The following is a 24,390-nucleotide window of genomic DNA, read 5'->3' as shown; positions in this document are numbered from 1 at the left end:
TAGTGTCTGCTACAGCAGGTGCAGCTCATGATCACACTCAATGACTCATAAAAAGGTATATTTAGGGAATACAACCTTTATTTAGATAAAACAAGGACATAAAAGGAACAATTTTACAGTAAGCCACAATGATGAAATGTCTTTATTATTCAATATACCAAAATGACAAACATATAGTTTGCCTTGGGAAGACACAAGGAGTAAGTAACACTGGAACTTAGGGGTCATGAACTGCATTTTTTATTTTATTTTGTTTTTATTTTATAATGATTTTTACATCAAAAGATATTCTGATTTACAAGTAATAGGGTATTTTCTATCCTGTTTTTGACCCTCTCTTTCAAACACTCCATGTTGATGGGTGTGCCGCATTCAAAACTCGGAAGTAAACGCCCACTGCTCTGATTGGGTAGCAATTTTGCATATTAAAATAATTTTCAACGTTACACGTGTGGAATTGTTTTGAAAATGTCCGATGTTTAAAAATATCTTGTTACATATTTGAAACATTTGCCAACAATTTGAAACATTTATGTGTTTTACATATGCTTTTACTTTTACATAAGTCTTGGTTGTGGTAAATACGGTTTAGGTACTTGGAGTTGGTACTTGGAGCAGGTACTTGGATTTGTAGTTGACAAATGATAACTTAACAGTGTTTCGTGAAAACGGAATTATGAATGAATGAACCATCATTTGTCGCACTGTTGTACTTATAGGCTATTCATCATTCAATCTTTTCAATTAAGTGAAAAATGCATACATTGTCATTTGCAGTAATGCCTTACTGATGACAAAACAGAAGATGTCACTCACTGAAGCTTTTATTCAGGATTGCAGCGAATGGCTTAGATCAAGACAACAACAAAAGCAGAGTTCTTTATGTTCTCTATTGTTGCTGGACTAATCCTGTGTTTGCGTCTCTCGTATTGACATGATTTTCTTCTGTAGAGGTGCTCTTTCGTCGCGTTGTGACGTAATACTGTGACAAAATCCAAAACAAGTCATTTTGGCAACTTGGTTTCAATAAAATTCAAATTTTTGGACTTAAGAGGAAGTTTTGAGTTCTGAAAATTACAAGATATTTTTATAGTACAATGACCTCTTGTATGTTAAGAGCGCAAGGAAAATTTGTCAATTCATGACCCCTTTAAAAAAGTCTCTAACCAGAATTCAAGAGCAAATGTTTTTAATTTCGCTCAAAATGTCATTGAACTTGGGTAAACTCATATTTAAACTCTGTTTATTAGAGAAACGTCACGGAAATGTAGCTCAGATTTACTGTTGTTATTTAACTGCCTTTGATGTGTAAGGTATAAAAGGACCACGGCTCAGGGACATAGATGATACCGGGATACTTTTTGCGCAAAACTTCATCATTCCACAGATATGCGACCCAAACCAGAACTAACCCCAGAGTAATGATGAAGTTATAGAAGAGGAAACAGCCATTGCTGTCTAGCATGAAGCCCATCCGCCTCTGGCGCATCACAGTGGCAACCATGGCAAAAAAGGTGAAGACATACAGAACAAAAATCTGCCCCTCAGTAATCAGATACCTGAAGAAATAGATCACATTAATGTTTAATTTCTGATGTATTGTTGAATCATTTTTTCCCTCATTGAATGTTCTCTTTCACTTGGAAATATGTTACATTACAGAAATAAAGTGTTGCTTCAACTTGATTTTAAATTCTACATCTCAAAAATGCTTGAAAACTGACTTACCAATAGTACACTGCACTAGGGCCAAGTAGCAGCCAACCTGAGTAAGGCATCCTCTCATCTTTAGCTTGTGTAAAGCAGCCAGTGAAATACAAGAAGAGGATGAGGAAGAATGGGACATACCTATAATGATAACGGTGGAGGAGAGGAATCTCTATTTATTAGAACGTAAACTTGTGCAATTACAGATTAAATGTGAGAATGGAAAATATACTTACCACATGCAATGCCCTAAGTGCTCATCATAGTAATACAGAAGCTCAAAGGAATCAATCTGAAACCAAATAAAATATTTATTATCATCACCATTAAGAACAAACCCAATGTATAGTTTCTTCAGACCACATCATTTGTTTGATCTGTAAATCGAACTACTGTACCAGTGAGGGAGGCTTCAGATCCTTGATAATGGGGTTCTCTCTGACAGAAAGATGAAGCTGGTATCCACTGAGGATGAGACGATGGTTAATAGAGTCTCCCACTAGGTGTATGCTGGCTCCCATGACAAAAGTGATGATGCTGAGATAAACTGCTGAGCGAGGAAGGGCCGTGGGACTCCGCTCAATCAGCTAAAAAAGGTTACAGAAAGATCAAAACAACACTTTACTTTTACTGATGCATCTCAAACGAAAGCTTGTTCAAAACATAGAATTGTTAGAGATGAGGAACAACCTATAAAAACACATCCTTTTGTTATTACTTTAAGAAAATGTGTACCTTCAGTAATAAGAATGGTGTAATGACATTATATGCCATGTGAAAATAATCTCCAACACTTGGTTTATTTAGAGGAAACCATTCTAGAGGCATTACGATCTAGATGAAGAACATACAAAGTTGTTATTGGTATTAAAGAAGAGAAAGAACATTTTAATGCATAGATCACACCTTGTTTTAACTTGTACCATAGCAATTGGCCTCCCAAAGTCCAATATCCAGTTTTGCACAGTGAAACAGAGCCAGAGATCTGTGTGAAACTGGGACTGTGCTGCTGCTGCTGAAACTGTTTTCTCACTCCCAGTCCTGCTTTTTAAAAAGTACAGCATTTTCATTAGAAATGCTAGTCTTTGTTGAATATACAGACTGTGCATTAGGAAAAAGGTCATTTTAATCGAATGCCAGACCAATTAAAATGTTGACAGCACAGTAAATCACCCGACTACCCTGTGACCGGTTCATGTAATATTGCACAATTAAATGGTGATATTAGATAACATGAAAGCATTCAAATCTGACCTCAAATATGCCGGAGTTAAAGCTGCAGACTGTGGTCTTCTCCGCATGGTTAATCGATTTTTTTTATAGTATTGTCAAGGTTACTTTGTATTCTTTGCAACTCTACTATAGTCTTGTAGCCAAGCATGTAATTCATTCATCAGTCACAAACCGAAGCTGCACAAGTCTAAATCCATCATTACTTTTGTATATATCGTAATATACGACTTATTTTTACAACTTATATATAACTCGGTTTCAGTTCGCTGATACAGTCAAATATATACTTATTTCTTTAGATGTTTATATTTCTGTTTGTTTTGAATCACGTGAGGTTTAGACAGGTTCTTCTTTAGTTATGGCTGCAACACAACACAACATATAGGACACTTACTGCCATCTACCGGACTTTGTCTGACCAGCCTACAAGATACTCAATATTTTTATATCTTTAAATGGCAGAAGTAGCAAGGCTAGTATAATATTCCGAATTCAGCCCTCAGCAACGTACTCATTTTGTGAGAAAAGTGAAAGTAATTAGTATTAGTAATTAGTAATTAGTATTAGTACTGTTCAATGCTGTCTTCTCAGTACATTCACGTTTACAATGTTGTTTTTTGACTCTATTTTTTTTTTTTTTTTTTTTCTGAATGTTCGACATATTTATAACACCGTTCGTCAAATATATCCGTCAAAGTGATGCCGTTGTCACTAATAAGGCTTTTATTTTGAAGGCACAATACAATAACAGTCCTGTGATTGTATGCAGCCATCTTAGAGCTCTCTCTCTCTCCCCACGGCCTACCTAGGCGTTTCTCTCTTCACATCGCCAGAGTAAAGTTCACCGTACTGGATTAAAGATCTTGTCATCTTCAGCAAAGCGAGGTATCACTAGAAAATGAGCGTTATTCTCATCTGACCACGCCAGCTCTTGAGAGAGTTACATGAGTGTTTACGCGGTACAAGGGCTGTGTAATGAGGTATATGTTAGCTCATATAGCTGCTGTCATGATGGGAGACATGACTGTCAGAGCTTCATATAACGCTTGTCACTTGTGCTTCATAGAACACTTACCGTAAAGCTTCAGATTGAATCTGTCAGTGTTTACATGGTAGTTGTTTGGATTGTTTATTGTATTACGCCGGTGTTGTTTTAAGGTGCAAAGGCTAACAGGGTGTTTTGGCTAGCTGATGAGTGCTACCACTAACACTGCTGTTCAATATAGTTTTATAATCCGTAATCTGTCCTGTTGATCATGTCCTGAGTTTATTAGAGGCTAATCCTCAGAGTTACAGTATTTGGGATGAAGTGCAGACTAAAACTGTTAACGTACTCGGAACCCTTCACAGAAATTCGTGTGAAAGAGCCGTTATGGAGTTATTTGGAGCTGGTTATACAACTGTTCCACCGGTCCTCTAATTTGACAGGTCGAGTGAAATAACAGATGTGATATTAATTATTAGATTGGCAGCACAGCAGTGTCACTGGGTTTTTTTTTTTATGCATTTATTTTCACTCGCGAATCGAAACGTAGGTATTTGACTCTTGCCTGCAGCGACCAGCAGGTTGTGAAATTCAGAAGAACGTCGGTGTTTCCAGGAGCGCTCTCAACGGGGTTCTCTCTAGTTCAGCAGGAAACGAGACATGGAAAACGCGGAGTGGGATTGCAGAACGCGTTGAAGCGAGGAGTGGCCGGCTTTCAGTCTGTGCTTTTTGGGGATTACAATCAGCTCAATGCTTGATTCTTTTGAAACAGTTTTCATTGTTGTGCAGCATAACTGTTATGAAAACAATAATCACATTTGCAGTTGTATTGGTATTCTTAAAATCAGCATGAAATGAAAATTCACCCAATCTATTTTCTATGTGCATGTTATAGATCTTATTGTGAATGATTCATCTATGTCGATGTTTCTTTTCTTTTTTGACCTCGTAATTTTTAGTCAATCAATCAAAATGTAACAACTGGACCTTCTGGTGGAAATGACAGACTTCTCTCTGGTGATTATATGCAGGATTTCTCCAATAATTTAGTCCGCTTAAACCCAGCCTCTGCAAGCTTGTTCATTTTTTTTTTTTTTTTTTTTTTCACTTTCGAGAGCAAAGTCCACATCTCAAAATCCAATCAACAATTAAAGGGTTAGTTCACCCAAAAATGAAATTTCTGTAATTAATTACTCACCCTCATGTCGTTCCAAACCTGCAAGAACTTCAGAACACAAATTAAGATATTTTTGATGAAATCCGAGAGTTTTTTTTTTATCTCCCATAGAAAGCAACGAAATTACCACATTCAAGGTCCAGAGAAGTAGTAAAGACATCATTAAAATAGTCAACATGACTACAGTGGTTCAACCTTAATGTTATGAAGTGATGAGAATACCTTTTGTGTGCAATAACAAAACAAAAATAACTTTATTTAACAATTTGAGCTGTTGTCATACGCAGTTGACAAAGTGAATGCAGTGCAGGCTTCTTTGTTTACGTTCGAACGCCGACTCAGTATTGGCCGACGCTGTACATGTGAGCAGCACGACTCATGCGTGTGATGCTGACGCAGGAGCCGGTCAATACTGAGTTGGCGTTCGGATGTAAACACAGAAGCCTGCACTGCGTTCACTACGTCAACTGTGTATGACAACAGCTCAAATTGTTAAATTAAATTCGTTATTTTTGTTTTGTTTTTGCACACAAGAAGTATTCTCTCCACTCTCTCTCTCTCTCTCTCTGAATTCCTCTCGGATTTCATCAAAAATATCTTAATTTGTGTTTGAAGATGAACGAAGGTCTTACGGGTGTGGAAAGACATAAGGGGGAGTAATTAATGACAGAAATTTCATTTTTGGGTGAACTAACCCTTTAAGAACCAAGTCTCCACCTTATATTTTGTTTGATAATCCATTACACTCACATCTACATCACAATAAAAAAGAAAAGATCTATTGGTATCTCTGTTGTGACATTAATATCAAACACGTGATATTAGGTTACATGCAACCTATACCCTAACTTCAACATGTCACACTGAAAATAAGCACACTTGGCAGCAACGAGTGCTGTATATTTAGTCAATTAAGTGAAATTTTAGCAGTTGTTTTTTTATTTTAGCCATTTTTCAAATATGTTGAGACATTAGAAGTTGGTGTACAGTCATTGCCATCTGTATGCTTGTGAATGAGCAGTTTTTAGCTGTATTATTTGTTTGTCTGACAAGTTTTGTTTTCAGTCGTGGAGAAAGTTATGCCTTCAACACGATACCACAAGTGTGATACACAGTTCCTAATTCATATATAGTTTATGCGTAATTTACCTCATATCCACCATTGAATACTTTTTCATGAAAACGTGGGTGAACATGGTACATAAAGTTTTGTGGGCATTTTCTATGAAAGACCACTTTCTAGTTTGGTGTAATAGGTATAGTCTGTTTCAGGGTGGAAACCAGTCTACGCATCTTCTCCGTTTTAGTATCTGTGTTTTTTTTTTTGTTGTTTTTGTTTTTCTTATTTTGCATCTGTCAGTAGCAATTTGGTTAATTTTAGAATGTAAGTAGTTCTGTGTTGAGAATCTAACCCAACTGTACTTTTAGACTAAATCGTATGCTACCATTTTGCATTATGAATCTGCGTCCTATGTATAGTAGGGGTTTCTTCCTCTTAATTCTCATGACAAATTTAGAGGAAGTTTGTACAGAATAGGAAAACCCCACTTCCTGAAATAAGCTCAATCTTAACTTTAACCTATTTTGGGGCTTGAAACTTTCAGGCAGCACTTGAACACAAATATGTCTTCTGAAACAAAGTGGTCTGAATGATGGCCCGTTACTCTTGTTTCAGTTGTTCATTGTCACTATCCAGTTATCATATCTGCCAGCAGATGACCGGACTCTTGATCTGGCAGATGTAGAGCACACTGGTTTAAAGGACAAAGGTAACAGCCTACTGATAAGTGCAGAACATTGGACATTGAAAGAAGCCTTCCATTAGTTTACATCAGGTCATGTTCAATGTGATTTTTTTCAATGTGGCTGTTTAATTCAAATAGGAGTTATACAATTCATTGAACCCTCGAACAAAGGGTATCTGAGACAATGACAGGATTCTTTCTCCATTTTACAACTGATCCATTGTCTTTTCTTACAGCTGATATAATGTGTGCTGATTATCATGCAATTTATGAACAAAAAGTGTATCTTTTCAGCTTGTATATTAGAAATGGTTGTTCAGAAAGTGCGTTATTGTTCATTATCTTGTGCTGCTAAGGGTTTCTGTTTTATAGTTGCAGTTACCATTTTATTTGTTCTAAATTCTAAGTTTTGTATGGCCGGTGACATAACCTGGACTTTGATCTGTTCCTGGTGTAGGTGTAACAGTGGGATGACACAACATCAGGGTCGTACCCTGGTTGACATTATTCTGACTGTCAAAGCACAAACTTTCTAGTGGTGGGACTCCTATTACTGCTTATTTTTTTTATTCAATAAACCCATAACAATTATCCAGGCTTTGCAGAATGTTGTGGTTTGAGTGCCTTGACTGGTTTCTATAAGTGCCTTCCTGTTATTTGAAGTGTTTCCACTGAGATGTTCTTTGTGCATCTGTTCAGTGACTCCATATCTTTCTGCATTAAATTCCAAGATGTGTGAAAGATGTGCTTTGGGAGACACTTAGAAAAGGTGGAGGTTTGAGCTCAGGCCTCTGTGGGGATTTCACAGTCATGTGAATGGCCGCTAGTAACCTCTCATGTGCTCTCTTGCTCTCTTTTTCTCCCTCCTTTTTCCTTCTCTCCCTGTCTTACTCACTCATTCACCTTCTCTTTTGTCATTCTTTCCATTTGCTTGTTTTCTCTCTTGCTTGCTTGTTTTTTAAATAATTCTTCTGAATACCTCAGCTTTGGAGCTATACAACCTCCAAACCGAAGTCACTCTTGTTTTTCCTCTCTTTGTTTTGCTGTCAGTCAGAAAGCTGTGATACTGAAGAGTCTGTTATAGGAGAGAAGTTTTCTCTGATGGCATCCAGACTATTGGAGAGGAAAAACACGATGTGCTGCTAGTGACGCAGGGAACAACATGGATGGACAATAACAAATCATCATTCTAGGGGTAAGTAGGGCTCTCACTCACATTAACGTGCTTCAGCACCCATATGCACGCACTCTACACACATCAGTACATCTGGAGTGTTTTTGTTGTATGCTGAAAATTTGTGACCTTTTTTTAGTTCACTTTACCTTAATGTTCAAATCTACTTCATCATAGTTAGATTGTGTCATGCTAATGTTCCAGATGTTAGCATGTGTAAACTGTCTGTGTAATAGCCTAATTCATTATTTAACTGATCTTATTGGTATATCAGCATAAATATACACCAGATTTAAAATTCTTGCTGATTGCCAATATTATAAATCTATTAATTTAAGAAAATTAAAACATGAAAAAATGAAATAAATAGTTTGTATGATACAACTAAACTTAGGAATACTGTTTGATTTAGAAAATAAGTGATCATAATAATAGAGCAGGGACCTCAGGGACTCTAGTTATGAATAGTTGGGTATTTTTTGAGAAGTTATTAGGGGTACCAGATCACGGTTGATCCATGATCCATACGAACCAGGCCCCCTGGTTCTTAACCGCATTTAGCCATAGTGAAAGTTTATTATTTGCACGCGTTTGTAAGTCTTACCAATTTAAAACACTCAAGCGTTTTTTTAAACGATTCAATGCAAGAACAGGCAAATTTCGCAATCGCACGTTGTTTTCTGTGCGCACACACGCTCACAGAGACGCCTTTCAGATGGCGCGCAAACACATAACCGAGCTCTTTTTTGCGACTCCTTGAGCTTGAACGGACACATACATAAAGTGATCTCAAAATCCCTGTGTCTGCAAGTGTTCTTGTATGCTATCAGATGTGTTTCATCATATTGGTTCCGTGCATTCGTACATGGGTTCCATGCATTTAGTGACAGCAGCCTAAAAATAACTGTCATTAATTGTCAAACAACAAAACAACTTTAACAATGATTAATCTATATTTAATTTATACAGTGAACACTGTGCATGCAGTGTAATTACAATTATATTTATATTATTAAATTTCTGTACATGAATACTACTGTTAGACCTAGCTTTATTTGTAACTGTTCTATAGTATTTATCTATGTTTTAATTTGTGTATTCTTATTTTTACTGTCTGTTCACTTGTCAGTTTTTGCTGTGGTATCAAAGTACTTAAAGTGTTTAAGTTAAATGTTAAGAAAAGTTACATTTGTCTTAAAACCCCCCATTTTTATTTGTATTTTATTTATTTATTCATGTATTTATTCTTTTTTTCGTTTGTATGGTTCGTATGGATCATGGATCAACCGTGATCTGGTACCCCTAATAACTTCTCAAAAAATACCCAACTATTCATAACTAGAGTCCCTGAGGTCCCTGCTCTATTATTATGATCACTTATTTTCTAAATCAAACAGTATTCCTAAGTTTAGTTGTACCATACAAACTATTTATTTCATATTTTCAATTTTTCATGTTTTCATTTTCTTAAATTAATAGATTTATAATATTGGCAATCAGCAAGAATTTTAAATCTGGTGTATATTTATGCTGATATACCAATAAGATCAGTTAAATAATGAATTAGCATATGTAAACTGTCTGTGTAATAGCCTAACATCTGGAACATTAGCATGACACAATCTAACTATGATGAAGTAGATTTGAACAAAAATGAATGAATCTGAGTGAGATCCGTGACTCGTAAACCGTAATATGATCCGAACCATGAGTTTTGTTATTCGTTACACCACTAGCAGTTATTTGTGTTTGCTCTGAAATGCAATTTACTTTACTTTAAGTAAGCAGAACTATCAAGCTTTGAGTTTGTAGAACTCATGCATGTTAATTGCTCCTAACTTGAAGTACTGAGTTAGCTAACTCATACATTTTGATAGCAATTAACATAAAATATTTAATTAATTAACTTTTTTATTTTGAGTTCTTGCAAATCAAATGAGTTATTTACTTCACTGTAAACCCTAAGAAAATACAAAAATTGCTAATTTGCTAACATGTTAACAATAGCATGGTATAGCCCTTACTGAATGAGTACAGCAACTTAAAACTTGTAACTTACCTGCTTCCATACAACTGGAGTTCATACAACTCAAAACAATGAAACAGTTCAGTTTACTTGAAATATGTCAGTGCTGTGAACTCAAAAGAAAAAGAAAGCGCTAAATACTCATAGCAGTTAATTTAACTGAACTAATTTGTTCAATTTAAGTTTGTCCTACTCAAACAAATTAAGTATTTTGAGCATTAGGGTTTACAGTGTGGTTCTTTTCACTTTTCGCTGATAAGGTCACATTGTAGAATTGAATCAGCATTTTTTGCTTTACATTCTTAAGGAATGGCCACTTTTACCCCTGCACAACAAAGTTTCACAGGCAAAGTAGGCAGGACCTGCACGTGGTTGTGGACTGCCCACACAGAGGTCACTGCCAGACCAAGTAACTTGCTATTGGTTAGCTCTGCGGTTTTTGCACGTCAAATTTCACCAAAATTTAACTGATGCGAAATTCACTTCGTGAAATGTATCCACCATTGGAAGTCCATCAGGAAAATTCCATTAGGCAAATATTTTGTCATGTCAGGGTTAATGTGATCGAGCCTTTATCCAAAGTATTCTTCCCCAAATCAGATGTCCATCTCTGTTAAAAATCTGTTTCCTAAAACTCTCAAAGCAACACCCATGAGTCCAATTTTTTTGCACTTTCAATTCCTATTCTCAAGTAGGCAGTTCATAGAGCACGCTTAGTTGGCAAAAACATACACTCAATGAATGAATATTTCTCAATTTTTCTTCTTTTTTGCTTTGCACATTTTTAGCTTAAGAAAAAAATTCCCATGATGTGAAAGGATGACTATGTAGTTTTTGTGAGCTTTCCGTACAGAAGTGTGACTACTTAAGGAACTGTACTGACAGTAATTAGTGAAGATCAGCATTGCATGCTCAGTGAGAGTGGCAGACCACTGCTACCACTGTTCTACTCTGTAGGTGGTTTTGATTTATTATTGAATTCAGTTGAAGTTAGTGTCGGTAGTTCTTGTGACTGAACATTATAAACAGAATCGTTGACACAAACAGGCAGTTTTTCAAGGCTTCAACTTTGCCTTTTATTGTGCTCTGCAGGTGCAGTGTTGGTTCGTTATGACAAGTGGCCGTGTGGAAGATGTCCACCCTTTCTACGACTGATATCACTGATGTTGGTCATGGTAAGACTTTCGTTTCTCTTTTACTAGAGCGTGAAAATGTTCACATTCAAAGGGTAGATACAAATCAGAAGCTGCCAGAACATAGCTGAACACTTTAGTCACACCTATAAATGTATGCATGTCATTGCATTTGATAATAAAATATCAAACCAAGTGGCATTTATTTCTAAGAAAAATAACACAAGCTTATTTTAAGCAAAACATTTCACCAAAGGTTTTGTGAACTTGAGGAACTGACTTCATATATCCACTAAAATCACCTTGGCACCAGTTATTTAAAAAAGTAACTGTGTTTGTTAATGCATGAATTTTATTGTATTAATAACAAAATATCAAACCAAGTGATGCTAGACATTGTGCTAGTGTTGCTTAAAGAGACAGTTCTGCCATCATTTACTCACACTTATGTTATTCCAAAACTGTATGACTGTCTTCTGTAGAAACTAAAAGTATAATATATATATGTGTGTGTGACCCTGGACCACAAAACCAGTCATAAGTTGCACAGGTATATTTGTAGCAATAGCCAACAATACGTTGTATGGTTAAAAATTATCGATTTTTCTTTTATGCCAAAAATCATTAGGATATTAAGTAAAGATCATGTTACATGAAGATATTTTGTAAATTTCCTACTGTAAATATATCAAATTAATTTTTTTGAGTGGATATGCATTGCTAAAGACTTAATTTGGACAACTTTAAAGGCGATTTTCTCAATATTTTGATTTATTTTGCACCCTCAGATTCTATATTGTCATATCCTAACAAACCATAAATCAATGGAAAGTTTATTTATTCAGCTTTAAGATGATGTATAAATGTCAATTTCAAAAATGTACATATATACAAAAATGTACATACATACACATATATATATATATATATATATTATGTATGTATGTGCATAATATATATATATATAATATTTTGCTTGTTTATTTATTTATTTATAAGTAGTTAAAGGTTATATAGTTAGATGTAAATAGTTTAGCATGATTAATATGCTACTATGTGTGATTTATTTGTGTAAATGTATGTTTTTATATAGGTTTGGGTAACTAATATAATACCCTTTTTTCCTTCTTTTTTTTAAACTTATGATCATTCTTGGCTTTTTCATTATTTGCAAAACTTAAATTTCAACAAAAAATACAACATTAGAGAAAACAAAAAGTGGGGGAATACAGAGATAAAAAATACAATTTATTTGATAATTGTTCTATAATGCAGGATGTTTTTAAACCTTTTTTTATTGGTTGAATTTTTTTTTTTTTTTTTTTTTTTGGGGGGGGGGGTAAATGTGTTATTAATTTACCCATCATTAATGACAGAAATATTACACATCTGAGAAAAAAAAAACCCACAAGAAATAAGGGTGTTAAAATTTAAAGCCAGAAATATTTGGTGTAAGAACAGAAATAAAATAAGAGACTTTCTTTCTCCTTTGGCAGAAGAAGCCCAGTGGTAAAACATTTAAGTTAAATTTACCTGAATATTTATTGCAAGGGAAATAATGATGAAGGATTTTGAACTGGCTTCTTTCATTTTATTATTTAAAAATTTGTTGGGCACTGTCCATACTTTCTGAACATTAACATAGGGGTAGAGTGCTAAGCATCTGTCATAAGCTTTAATAATAGAAATGTTACTAGCAGTGATGGAATTTCCCAAAAATTGATGCATTCTTGACCTAATACAGAAAAATAGGTTATATCAGTATGTGTTCTATATTAATGTGTGTTGTTGGTTGTGTGATGTGTAATAGTCGCAGTGATTTGTCATCCATTAGAACTAGAGAAGTATAAAAACAACATATTTTCAAATCTAGTTAGTTTCTTGCTTCAATGACTAGTCTTAAAGGGTTAGTTCACCCAAAAATGAAATTTCTGTCATTAATTACTCACCCTCATGCCGTTCCAATCCCATAAGACCTTCGTTCATCTTTGGAACACAAATGAAGATCTTTTTGATGAAATCCAAAAGTTTTTTTTTAATTTAAAATTTCATTTTTGGGTGAACTAACACTTTAAGGACTCCCTGTATAATAATAGAGTGAAAAACGCAGCATGTGACAAGACTGAAAGTCATCTGTCTGCATGTGTATTCAGTGCTATATTAAAAAATATCTAAGGAAAGAAAATCTAGTTGTTCTTACTAATTAAAGAGTAGGGTGTTGGACACCTGGTTAATCATCAGACCCAGCCCTAAAAGAAATGTGTTGTTGGTGTGTGTACAGGGGACTCTCTGGGCTGTGCCAGCGAAGAGGGCCCTTCAGCAGCGACAGCAGAAGTGAAACAGGAGACTCTCAGTCAGACGGCCCCATACAGCACATCACACAATGAGCTGAACGACACGCTGCTCATGGAGCCCAACGACATCAAGATGTACCCCTCAGAGGATACCCCTGCACCAGGTGAGATTGAACAGCTGGAGGATACTTCTGGACTCTTGTCATAGATAATAAGCTTCATGTTGCTTATATTGTAAAATGATTCAGATAATAAGTTGAACTTTACCTGTTACATAATGTGGGACATGGGACTTTTACTCATGTATGAACGTGCGTGTCAGTATGAGTATGTGTATACAGTATGTGTGGATGAACTGGCCTATCTTGTTACGTAAATAAAAATGCGTTAGTTAATGTGTATGTTGCTTTGGAATTGAAAAGCTCATGGTGTCTCTGTCCTGTGTGTGTTTGTGCAGAGGGTCAGCCAGTGAAGAGAAAGAAGGGCCCTGCTCCCAAGATGTTGGGAAATGAGGTGTGTAGTGTATGTGGAGACAAAGCATCTGGCTTTCATTATAATGTGCTGAGCTGTGAGGGCTGTAAAGGTTTCTTCAGACGCAGCGTGATCAAAGGAGCTCAGTACACCTGCAAGAACTCTGGCCGTTGCGAGATGGACATGTACATGCGCCGCAAGTGTCAGCAGTGTCGTCTGCGCAAGTGCAGGGAGGCGGGCATGCTGGAGCAATGTGAGTGATGCTCTTTGACCATCAACATCTACACTACCGTTCAAAAGTTTGGGGTCGGTCAGATTTTCAGCAGTCATTACTCCAGTCTTCAGTGTCATATGATCCTTCAGAAATCATTCTAATATGCTGATTTGATGCTCAAGAAACATTTCTTATTAGTATCAATGTTAAAAACTGTTGTGCTGCTTAAGATGAATAGAAAGTCCAAAGAACAGCATTTATTTGAAATAGAAATTTTGTGTAACTTTATAACTGTAATTTTTGATCAATTTAATGCATCCTGGCTGAATAAAAGTATTAATTTATATTAATTAAACAATCTTATTGACCAAACTTTTGAGCGGCAGTGTACGTTTCTTTTTCACCCATGTCTGGCTTTTTTAAAAACATGGATGTCTCAAGTAGTCCATATAGCTGTCGTCAAATCTTTTATCTTATCTGTTATGATATGTCCATATGAAATTGTGATTGTGTGTTGCCTGTTTTGCTTATCATTCTGTTAGCAGCATTATCTCTCTGTCTCTTATAGGTGTGCTGTCAGAAGAGCAGATCCGACTGAAGAAGATGAAAAAACAGGAAGAAGAGACGGCACGTACCTCTACAGTGGCAACACCCAGCCCTGCCCCTGAGATGCCCCCTCTGGCTCCTGAACAGCAGGAGATGATCGAAAAGCTGGTGGCCATGCAGAAGCAGTGCAACAAACGCTCTTTTCTTGATCGGCCCAAAGTCACTGTAAGTGCATTTATGCGTAATTTAAGAGTTCGTTTTCAAGCAGACTAAAACAGTAATTCGTCATTCTTGTTTTTGTGATGTCGGACTAACAGACCTAGAACATGAGACTGTACCTTGGCTTTTGTTGTTTATCAAACTACAATTCATAGTTTTCACATGACGCCACACCCTTACACCGTGTGTACACCGGATGCGAGCATCGCGACATGTCAAAAGACAATAGAACCCATTATAATCAGTGATATTGTCCACACTGGATGTGGCGTGGCGTGACGGGACACAACAAATTCCTGACAGTAAACGGATTCCCCATTCTATTTCTGACGTAGTCCAAGTGTTGTAATGGTCGGTTTGTCGCGTTCAGTGACACAAATTGCGTCTGGTGTAGACACGGTGTTATAGAAACGCCCACCTGGAAGGCAAAACATGGCTTTCCTCCACTGCCTGCCAGTTATTTGTACCAGGTTTGTACTAATATGCCAAAACAGTGATATTAAAACATCAAATTAAAAAGATAGTTCCCATTGACTTCCATAGTATTGACTCCTTCCCCTTCGGCCAGAGCTTTCAAGCTCAGTAAAGCCACAGATTCCTCCTAATCTCTAACCGCATTCTGTGCAAAATTCAAATGGGTCCTATATGTTTTCTGGTATACACTGACTGACGTATATGATCCGCTCTGTGCTATCGTGTCTCTGGACTGAAGCAGACTGTGTAAAGCATATTTACACTGTATGATTAAAGGGTTAATTCACCCAAAAAACAAACGTTATCAATAGGCAAGCATTTGAAGCCAGAATACGAACGCAAAAAAAAAATATAATATAAAAAAAAAGCTTAACAGGCTGTTCACATCTGCTTGCCTGTATATAGTATGCGTCATCAATAAGGTGAAGATTGAATTTGATCTTTTAATATCACTGTCTTTCATTTCGAGTATTTTAAGCATTTTCACGTTAAGTGTTTTAGAATGTCCTTAGTGTTTTTAGTGATTGAAATATTGTGGCAGGTGCTGTATATGGATCGCAAGTAGCCAAAACTTGCAGTTTGTTCACATATATTTGTTTTTCTTCTTTTGAGAGGTGATCTAAATGTTTGTGGCTTGAAACGGATGGAAAATTGACAGGCCTATGCTGCAGTTCTATCGATGTTTGGCTTTCCAGGTCTCTCTACCAGTCATGTGACGGAAAACTATGAATTGGCCTCTACATTTTGCCCTTGCTTTGAAAGACATGTATTTGATCTCTAAATCTCTGATGCATTGATCCTAAAGGTTTACATCAAGATTTTTTTTGTTTTCAGCCATGGCCACAGAGTCAGGACCCACTTAACCGAGAGGTTCGACAACAGCGGTTTGCTCATTTCACCGAGCTGGCCATCATGTCTGTGCAGGAGATTGTAGACTTTGCTAAACAGCTGCCTGGCTTCCTGGAGCTCACCCGAGAGGACCAGATCGCCCTGCTGAAGACCTCAACTATAGAGGTTAGACTGACTGACCCTTAACACACATTGTTTTCAGTCATGTTCTGTTGCTGTTTTTGTGTGCACAGATGGAACACATTTGTTTGCCAGACTTGTTTCTGCTGTTGTTTTGTAACGGGAAGTACTTTAGAAAAAATGCCACCTGGTGTTAAATTTTGTTTTTCAAGAAAAACTAATCACAGCCTGTACTGCTTGTTTTACATACATGTTCTACTTTCTTTTTTGCTGTAGATCATGCTGCTAGAGACTTCTAGACGTTATAACCCAGCGATAGACAGCATCACCTTCCTCAAAGACTTCAGTTACAATAAAGAAGATTTTGCCAAAGCAGGTACTGTTTAAAATGTTGTATTGGTGCTCGATTTTGAACTTGCCTGATGTATATAAGAACCAGAATAGAAGGGTTTTTACTTTCAGTGTGGTTTTATTTGAGACCTGTTTTTGTTGTTCATGCCCTAAAATGATCTCTGTCCTTTCTGACTTGTCTGCAGGGCTGCAGTTTGAGTTCATCAACCCCATCTTTGAGTTTTCAAAAGGCATGAATGACCTCCACCTGGATGAGGCAGAGTACGCTTTGCTCATCGCTATCAACATTTTCTCAGCAGGTCAGTTTGACACACAAGAACCAATATTATATTGTTTGTCTTCTGGTGAGTCTTATCAGGCATTCAGTTCACCCCAAAATAAAATATCTGTCATTAATTACTCACCCTCATGTCGTCCCAAACCAGTAGGACCTTCGCTCCTCTTCGGAAAACAAATTATGATATTTTTTTGATGAAATCCGAGGGTTTCAGCGGCATAGGAGAATGACAGGGGAGAGAAGAATTTGTTGAATAAAGTAGTTATTTTTTTGTTTTTGCGCACAAAACGTATTCTCGTCGCTTCATAACATTAAGGTTGAACCACTGTAGTAACATGGACTATTTTAATGATGTCTTTAGTACCTTTCTGGACCTCAAAAGGTGCAATGACGTTGCTGCCTATGTGTGGTTCAGAAACCCGATCAGATTTCATCAAAAATATCTTAATTTGTTTTCTGAAGATGAACGAAGGTCTTATGGGTTTGGAACAACATGAGGGTGAGTAATTAATGACAGAAATGTCATTTGTGGGTGAACTAACCTTTTAAATTTTGGCCTATTCACATTAAGAAATATCTTTCATATCTTTCATTTTTCTATATTTTCATGGGTGAAAGGTTTAATAAAGCAACAAAATAATTACAATAGGTTTTATATACCTCAAATTATAGAAGAATGTTTATATACCATTTTCTTATGGAGTTCTAATAATTAAGTCTAGTTTGGGTTTATTAAAATGTTATGATTAGAGAGAAACATTAGCTCAGTTTTGAAAGGGGAAGCCATTTTTAATCATCCATTAGATTTAGTAGATACTAGTTAGATGGAGATTGCCATCTGGTGTGCTGTTGGTTTATTTTAAGAGCTTGTAATGATTCATCCAACAGTCCTTCCCAAGGCAATTTATTACAAAACTAATGAAATGCAGCATCATTCATTTGCATCAGTCACTCTTACTATTCTTGTCTTGTGTGTGTGTGTGTGGTCAGACCGACCGAACGTGCAGGATCACGAGTTAGTGGAAAGACTACAGCAGCCATATGTGGACGCCCTCCACTCTTACATCAGAATAAAACGACCCAATGTGAGTATGATTTACCTCATTTAAAATAACTGTTAGATTTTAAAATGTAAATTATTCCTGTGATCCTTCAGAAATCATTCTAACATGCTGATTTGATGCACAAGAAATATTTCTTTATTAATATCAGTTAGGGGTGTAATGGTACACAAACACGACGGTGTAAGGCAGCGTTTGTGCATGAAGGCACCTCACAAAACTGATTTCGGACAGACTTCTGAGGCAGAGTAACAGTTTAATGATCTACAGCAAAATAGCACAAGCTTTGGTGAGAACTAATCAAATATTTAATTACTACAGTAGTAATTTCTCGCTAGAAATGACATCAAAAGTGGAAAACATTGGTCAAAAGCATATATATTTACACTCAAACTGACCAGCAAATGCAACTTTTGGACACCATCTTTATTTTTCAAGCTCAACTCAACTGTCACAGAATGAAACGCACAGGATTGTGGGATATCAAAGGCAGTGAAGGACATATCTATGCTGCCTTCAAAAATCGTTCAGATGAAGGTATCTGAGGAAACAGGAAGTGAAGCAGACATTGGATTCAGACGTGCTTTGATGCCTTCCTACCTTGAAATGTGTCCTCCAAAGGCTGCATTTTCAGTTTTCGGATGCAGCCTACATGTAAACATACCAATCGATCGTCTCTCTCTTCTTCTTCTTCTTCTTCTTCTTTTGCTGCACTTTTACTGGTAGCAGGCAGCGTTGCATTACTGTGCGTGCCCCCTTCTGGATTGGAGTGTGGATCACCTGTGACCAACTGTATTGATCATGTGACTGCATGCACCAAACCGTGACACCCGCACCGTTCGGTTCGGGATGAATACATGTACCATTACACCCCTATTATCACTGATAAACATTTTGCTGTTTGTAATTTTTGTGGAAACCGTGTTTTTTTTGTTTTTTTTTTGTTTTCAAGATTATTTAATGAATAGAATGTTCAAAAGAACAGCATTTATTTGTAATAGAAATCTTTTGTAACATTATAAATGTCTTTACTGTCATTTTTGATCAGTTTAATGCATCCTTGTTGATTAAAAGTAATGATTTCTTAAAAATTGAAACATCTTAATGACCCCAACAGAACAGTAGTGTTTCTTGATTAGTTTGTCCAAGGACCACTGCATATTTTGCCTGTCCTTTTATGTCCAGTAGGTGGCACCGATGATTCCACCCTTGCATCAATAACATGCAATAACAATTGACTATAACCAGTATTATTTTAGTAGTATTTATATAATATTATAGTATTTATTGTTTTGGGTTTTTTTTTTTTTTTTGGATAAATTTTTTATTGATTTTGCATAGATAGGGTCACATACAGTTTTCTTCACAATAAAACATAAACAGGGAGGTGACCCTCTAAACCCCTCCAACCCCCCTCCCCAGTAATTATTATTGTTTTAAATTATCTTTTGTTTTTATATTTTCAGTTTGTTTTTGCTTTTTAAATATTTCTATTTAGCTTGAATTTATTTTTATTTCCGTTATAGTAATTTTAATGCTTCAACTTAAACTTGTTTTATTTTGTTTTTTTTCTAATATTTATTATATTTAACTGTTACGTCCCCAGCTAGTCTAGGGTAAGGAACAGGTAACAGAATAAAAATGGTGAGATGTGTGGAGGCAGCAAAGGTGCAATTCCCAACCCCAGAGCTGTAACAAAGACCAAAAACAACTCAATATCAAAAACAACAAGTTCTTTTATTTACTAATGTGGGAGGGTTAAGGCTGCAAGAGGGGGCAAGGCCAAAATAACAAACATAAACCCTCTAACTAAACTACAAAAGAAAAGAAAACAAAGTACAATAATAAACTAACTCCCTAACTAGCTTAAACAAGAGAAAACAAGATATAAAGAAAATGGCACCCACCTCTCTACTAACCCTTCCCCAAATATTTAATATAAACTTAATAAAGAAAGAAACCATAACAAAAGTATGTACAAAAGAGATGATAACTTACAAAAACAAAAAGGTTTTCTGGTAGCACCAAGTACAACAAAAGTGTCAACACAATAACAAAGAAATTAATCAACAAGGTATAAGTCAAAATAACAAATAAGTCTTTCTGGGTTGGGAAAAGAAGCCTCACAACGCAGCCTCCACACACACACACACCCTGCTCTGTGCAATGGTGCTGCTTAAATCTCCACAGCTTTCTCCCCTCCTCCAATCAAGTCAGAACACCAATTATTGGAGTCAGGTGGCAGCCATCACTTCCTGCTTATGGAAGTAGAGAGAGAGGGGGAAAAAAAAAAAAAAAAAACAGAGAAAAGGGAAAAACAAAAAACAAAACAAAACATACGTCCTTGGACGTAACATTAACGAAAATATTTTTAATAGTTTTAGCAATAACAACACTGTATGACTGATAAGGTTTTGCTATTACTATGTATTCCTAATCATCCATTACTCTTTAATTTCCACCAAAGGATCATCTGATGTTTCCCCGTATGCTGATGAAGCTGGTCAGCCTCCGCACACTGAGCAGCGTCCACTCAGAGCAAGTCTTTGCTCTGCGCCTCCAAGACAAGAAACTCCCGCCTCTGCTTTCTGAAATTTGGGATGTCCATGAGTGAGCCAGTGCTCCACCTCCAGGACAGAATGAGCCAGTGTCAGGGAAACATGGGTGGGCAGGGGTCGTCTACAGACAGAACACAGGGTCCTTAAGGGCTGAAATGTCTCCCACAGTCACGAGGAGCCTGATTTTGTTTCATTCTCTTCCTTGACTTAAATGTTTTGGATCCAGTGGTCAGTGAGCTGCTTCCTTTGAATGCGCTATTGATAGACTGTGTGGCCAGAAGTAGCTCAGGGACCGTTCAAAACAGGTAGTGGCTATTTGACCATCATTTGAGCTTGGGGTTCCTGATGGGTTTGGATTCAGAGACTTGCTTGCTAGAGTGAGCGGCCACAAATAATGTGGTCATGATTTTTTTTTTTTTTCTCCATGTTGGTGTTGTTTATACTTAATGTTTCCAGTACCAAAAGCTTTGAGGAGGTTTTGGCAATGGTTTCTACTCTATAATTCATAGAAGAGGTTGTCTTGAAGGTTGTTCATTGCAGAAATGTTGTTTATTTACAGTGTTTTGTGATTCCACTGATTTGGTTGGAAATGGCTGTCGGCATTCTGCTGTTTTGAAGTTGCATAGATCACGTACAGAACAGTCTTCTGTTAGTATAGGCTAATTCGCTCATTTTTATTACTTGATGTTTGACATACATCTAGTCTTGTAATTCATGTTAAAATGCAATCTTCTTTTAACACCCAAAGGTTTTTTATAACAAAAATCAGTCAGTGCTTTACCAGTGCAAGCCATATTGATTCAGAGCCCATGTTACACTGATCCAGCGTATCACAATGTTCACAAGGAATTCTGTTTTCTGCTGGTTGGAATATACAGAAGAAAAAAAAAAAAAACTAAGCCAAATGGCCTGATTTGACGAGGTCGAACGTACTACCCAATGTTTGGGAGTGGTTAAAAGTGCTTAGAATATGGTTAGCAGGGATCGGTAAGTCACTGGACCTGAATCAGTGTGCTGCTCAACTCACAGCGACTACTGAGATGCATATACCTCTGAAAACTTAATGCAGACCATGATTATTTCTTTTCCATTACATCATCATGTTTAGTTATGGCAATCTCCAAACCTAATATGTCATGCTGTCATTTTCTTTCAACTCATCAGTTCTACTTGGTGGAGGGCTGATATTGTTCGACAGTAAAAACATTAACATAAATACACAATCTATATCTCAGTTTGATGCCTAAGATGTCTTCATTACTGTCATTTTTGCTGCAGAATTTAACTCGTAAAAAATTATCAGTAAAATCAGTGGTTGAAATTGTCAGAAAATAACTTGGGCCATTAATGTTGTATTTCTTCTTCTCACTGTATTTTTTTTTTTTAATAACATGGTTATATTTAGTTCTATATACACCCATTCATCAATTGGAATAGTTTTGTCAACTTTTATTTCTACATACTAATTTAATTTAAATCTTTAATATTCATTTGTTTGTGATTTGCAATTATCTCACATAGTCTGTTTCAACCCAGGTTTGTTGTACCTCAGTTATACAGTGTGATAATATTCAGATAGTCTGAATGTGCTCAGCCCTGTCCTCATCAAGACAGATTGGCAATGTATGCGAAATAACCTATTTTTTTATTCAATTGAACCATATCACAGCAGTAGCTCTGAAATAAGGAACTTGGCAAATGAGAGCACATTGTAACGTCTACTATGCTCCGTAACAATGCAAAAATCAAGTGTAACCATGTACAATTCAGGTTTTACGGATCTTAAAAACCACTTTTATGATAGACATGGGTTGTTGTGAATCAATGCATTATGGAAACTAACATGCAAAAATGAGCAGAAAGCTAATTTTCTATGGTTAACTATAACGGTTTGCTGTGGCATTATTTGCCCTGACTGTGCATATTGAGATTTGTTTGCTGACTTTAGTCATATTCCATTTGTATGTTTTTTCTACCATCCTTCTGTCAGCTAGTGAAATTGCTAATGCACATTGTTATCCTCTAGCTCTTTTTTACTTTCTGATTATATTTTCCCATTTCCAGGCTCATTTCATCATAACAGTAATTTCTAATCTTTTACAAGGGCTTGAAAACACGAGTGTACTGATGCAGGCGTTTTACCTTCTATCCATTCAGATTTCAGGAACATCCCAGTTGGCTGAGCAGTTCACAGACTGAAACTTGGTATAGAATCTACTGAAAGACATGCATCGTTGATCCTCTGTCATTGCTTATCATCTGTTTGTGCACATAGGAATTGTGATGAAGGCTTAGATGAATTCTAGTCATTACTGTAATGAGCGTTTACACTCGCTGCTCTAAGCTTTTTCTCCACACTGAAATGATCTTCTAACAGAATGTTACTTACATGAGGCAGAGTGTTATGGAAAGTTGATTGTAGTTCTAATGTATGTGTACCCTCTCAGCTCAGTGGACCTCATTACTCTGACTAACATAGTCTTCAATGGAAGGATGACATAGAAATGCAACCTTATGTTTTAACGCCTTAAGTCCTTGGATGTACACTGCTTTATATGTATAAATATAAAAGTAGACTAAATTTATTGTTCTGTGAGAGTATATATTTATCTGATAAAAATGCTGAAAAAATTAGATGACTCAAAGCCTATTCTTTATACAGAAATACATTTACCTAAAACAGGGAACTTCCGTATTGTTTGTCTTTTTATTAGCCTATTCTGCTGTTTTTTAATAGATCAGGGTTGATCCTGTAAATAAATACTGAATCTGAGATTACAACAGTGGTGTCAGTGATCTGTCTATTAGCACTTGTGTTATATAAGTATCTCTCTGCATCCTAATTTAAGGAATATGAGCTTCCTATGGAAGCAGTATTGTTTGTTTACTCAGTCAAACCTTCCCACTGCAAATAACGAGTCGCCTGTGTTATTAGACATCAGTTTGCCATCAAGATATCCACTCTGTAAGCACATAACAGATGTTTTCATTTTTAACCTCGTTCCAATTTGTTAATAAAACAAATAAAACGCCAGAAAACCGCCAGTTCACGTGTCTGACTGTAAGCGTTAACGTGAAGGCAGGTCCCCTCTAGATGAATGAATGGTACAGTCCAGCCTCCGGCTTTATGCGGAACTCACGCTCTGTTCGTACAGTAGTGATGAGAGTAAATTATTTTCCGCGAATCGGTTCTTTTGAACACATCGTTTCAATGAACCGGTTCTTTTTCATTTTCTTCTTTATTCATTATATTTTACTCCGACAATGCAATCTATCAGTGCAGTGATTTTATTGCAACAAAGAATATGACATTTACAAGCAAAAAGACAAACTAAATATTCTAAGAGTTGCAAAGTGAAATTCTGAAATGAACTAAAGCATACACCATAGAAGTCTTACAAACAACTGAATCATCAAAACAGTTCATCATCACATCTTTCTTTAAGAACCGGTTCAGAAATCCACATGAGTGGTTTTACGTCATCACGCGGTACACGACAAAACCGACAATTAATAAAACTTGGTTTTATTTATTTTATTGGTTTGTTGTGTACCGCGTGATGATGCAGAACCACTCCGTTTTTCGTTTAATTTTGTCGTAGCCATAATTCAGCATATAGTCATAAGGAATCTAGTGATAATTTTTTTGTTTTTTTATAACGGCTATTCAAGCAGTTAAATCATCGGTTCGCTCCAAATGCTTCCTATAATTTCAGCATCGATTCCCAAAATCATTATTAATAATCGGACGTGTCCGAGAGAGGCAGTTCTCTGTT

The 24,390-nt window shown here is 36.3% G+C and overlaps 2 protein-coding genes and 1 long non-coding RNA gene across 3 annotated transcripts; 2 read left to right on the top strand and 1 right to left on the bottom strand.

The window, feature by feature from the left end:
• Positions 1–56: 56 nt before the first annotated feature.
• On the bottom strand, positions 57–3,344 carry cln6a (CLN6 transmembrane ER protein a). The gene is made up of 7 exons (XM_051899338.1): positions 2,962–3,344; positions 2,631–2,748; positions 2,443–2,541; positions 2,106–2,294; positions 1,944–1,999; positions 1,729–1,848; positions 57–1,559 (listed from the first exon to the last, which is right to left on the bottom strand). The coding sequence occupies exons 1-7, from the start codon at positions 3,006–3,008 to the stop codon at positions 1,292–1,294; spliced, it is 897 nt and encodes a 298-aa protein (XP_051755298.1). The 5' UTR covers positions 3,009–3,344; the 3' UTR covers positions 57–1,291.
• Positions 3,345–3,667: 323 nt separating this feature from the next.
• On the top strand, positions 3,668–23,248 carry nr1h3 (nuclear receptor subfamily 1, group H, member 3). The gene is made up of 11 exons (XM_051899335.1): positions 3,668–3,825; positions 7,898–8,042; positions 11,140–11,222; positions 13,462–13,638; positions 13,932–14,198; positions 14,728–14,930; positions 16,233–16,412; positions 16,644–16,743; positions 16,904–17,017; positions 17,986–18,080; positions 20,524–23,248. Exons 3-11 carry the CDS (start codon positions 11,180–11,182, stop codon positions 20,668–20,670), a joined length of 1,326 nt encoding a protein of 441 aa, XP_051755295.1. The 5' UTR covers positions 3,668–3,825; positions 7,898–8,042; positions 11,140–11,179; the 3' UTR covers positions 20,671–23,248.
• LOC127515548 (uncharacterized) lies at positions 18,088–20,335 on the top strand. Its single transcript, XR_007930839.1, has 2 exons — positions 18,088–18,345; positions 18,495–20,335. It is a non-coding gene; the product is annotated as an uncharacterized LOC127515548 (long non-coding RNA).
• Positions 23,249–24,390: the final 1,142 nt, after the last annotated feature.

This window comes from Ctenopharyngodon idella, chromosome 7 (genome assembly GCF_019924925.1).
Source record: "Ctenopharyngodon idella isolate HZGC_01 chromosome 7, HZGC01, whole genome shotgun sequence".
Lineage (NCBI taxonomy): Eukaryota > Metazoa > Chordata > Actinopteri > Cypriniformes > Xenocyprididae > Ctenopharyngodon > Ctenopharyngodon idella.
This window is presented reverse-complemented; position numbering and strand designations above follow the sequence as displayed.

Bases quoted from the DNA above. Each gene is read 5' to 3' on its own strand.
- nr1h3 (XM_051899335.1), top strand. From the start codon at position 11,180: ATGTCCACCCTTTCTACGACTGATATCACTGATGTTGGTCATG. The intron at 14,199-14,727 runs GTGAGTGATGCT...TGTCTCTTATAG, and splicing joins GGCGGGCATGCTGGAGCAAT to GTGTGCTGTCAGAAGAGCAG. The intron at 17,018-17,985 runs GTCAGTTTGACA...GTGTGTGGTCAG, and splicing joins TATCAACATTTTCTCAGCAG to ACCGACCGAACGTGCAGGAT.
- cln6a (XM_051899338.1), bottom strand. From the start codon at position 3,008: ATGCGGAGAAGACCACAGTCTGCAGCTTTAACTCCGGCATATTTGAG. The intron at 2,749-2,961 runs GTCAGATTTGAA...TTTAAAAAGCAG, and splicing joins TTAACTCCGGCATATTTGAG to GACTGGGAGTGAGAAAACAG. The intron at 2,000-2,105 runs GTACAGTAGTTC...ATTTGGTTTCAG, and splicing joins ATCTGAAGCCTCCCTCACTG to ATTGATTCCTTTGAGCTTCT.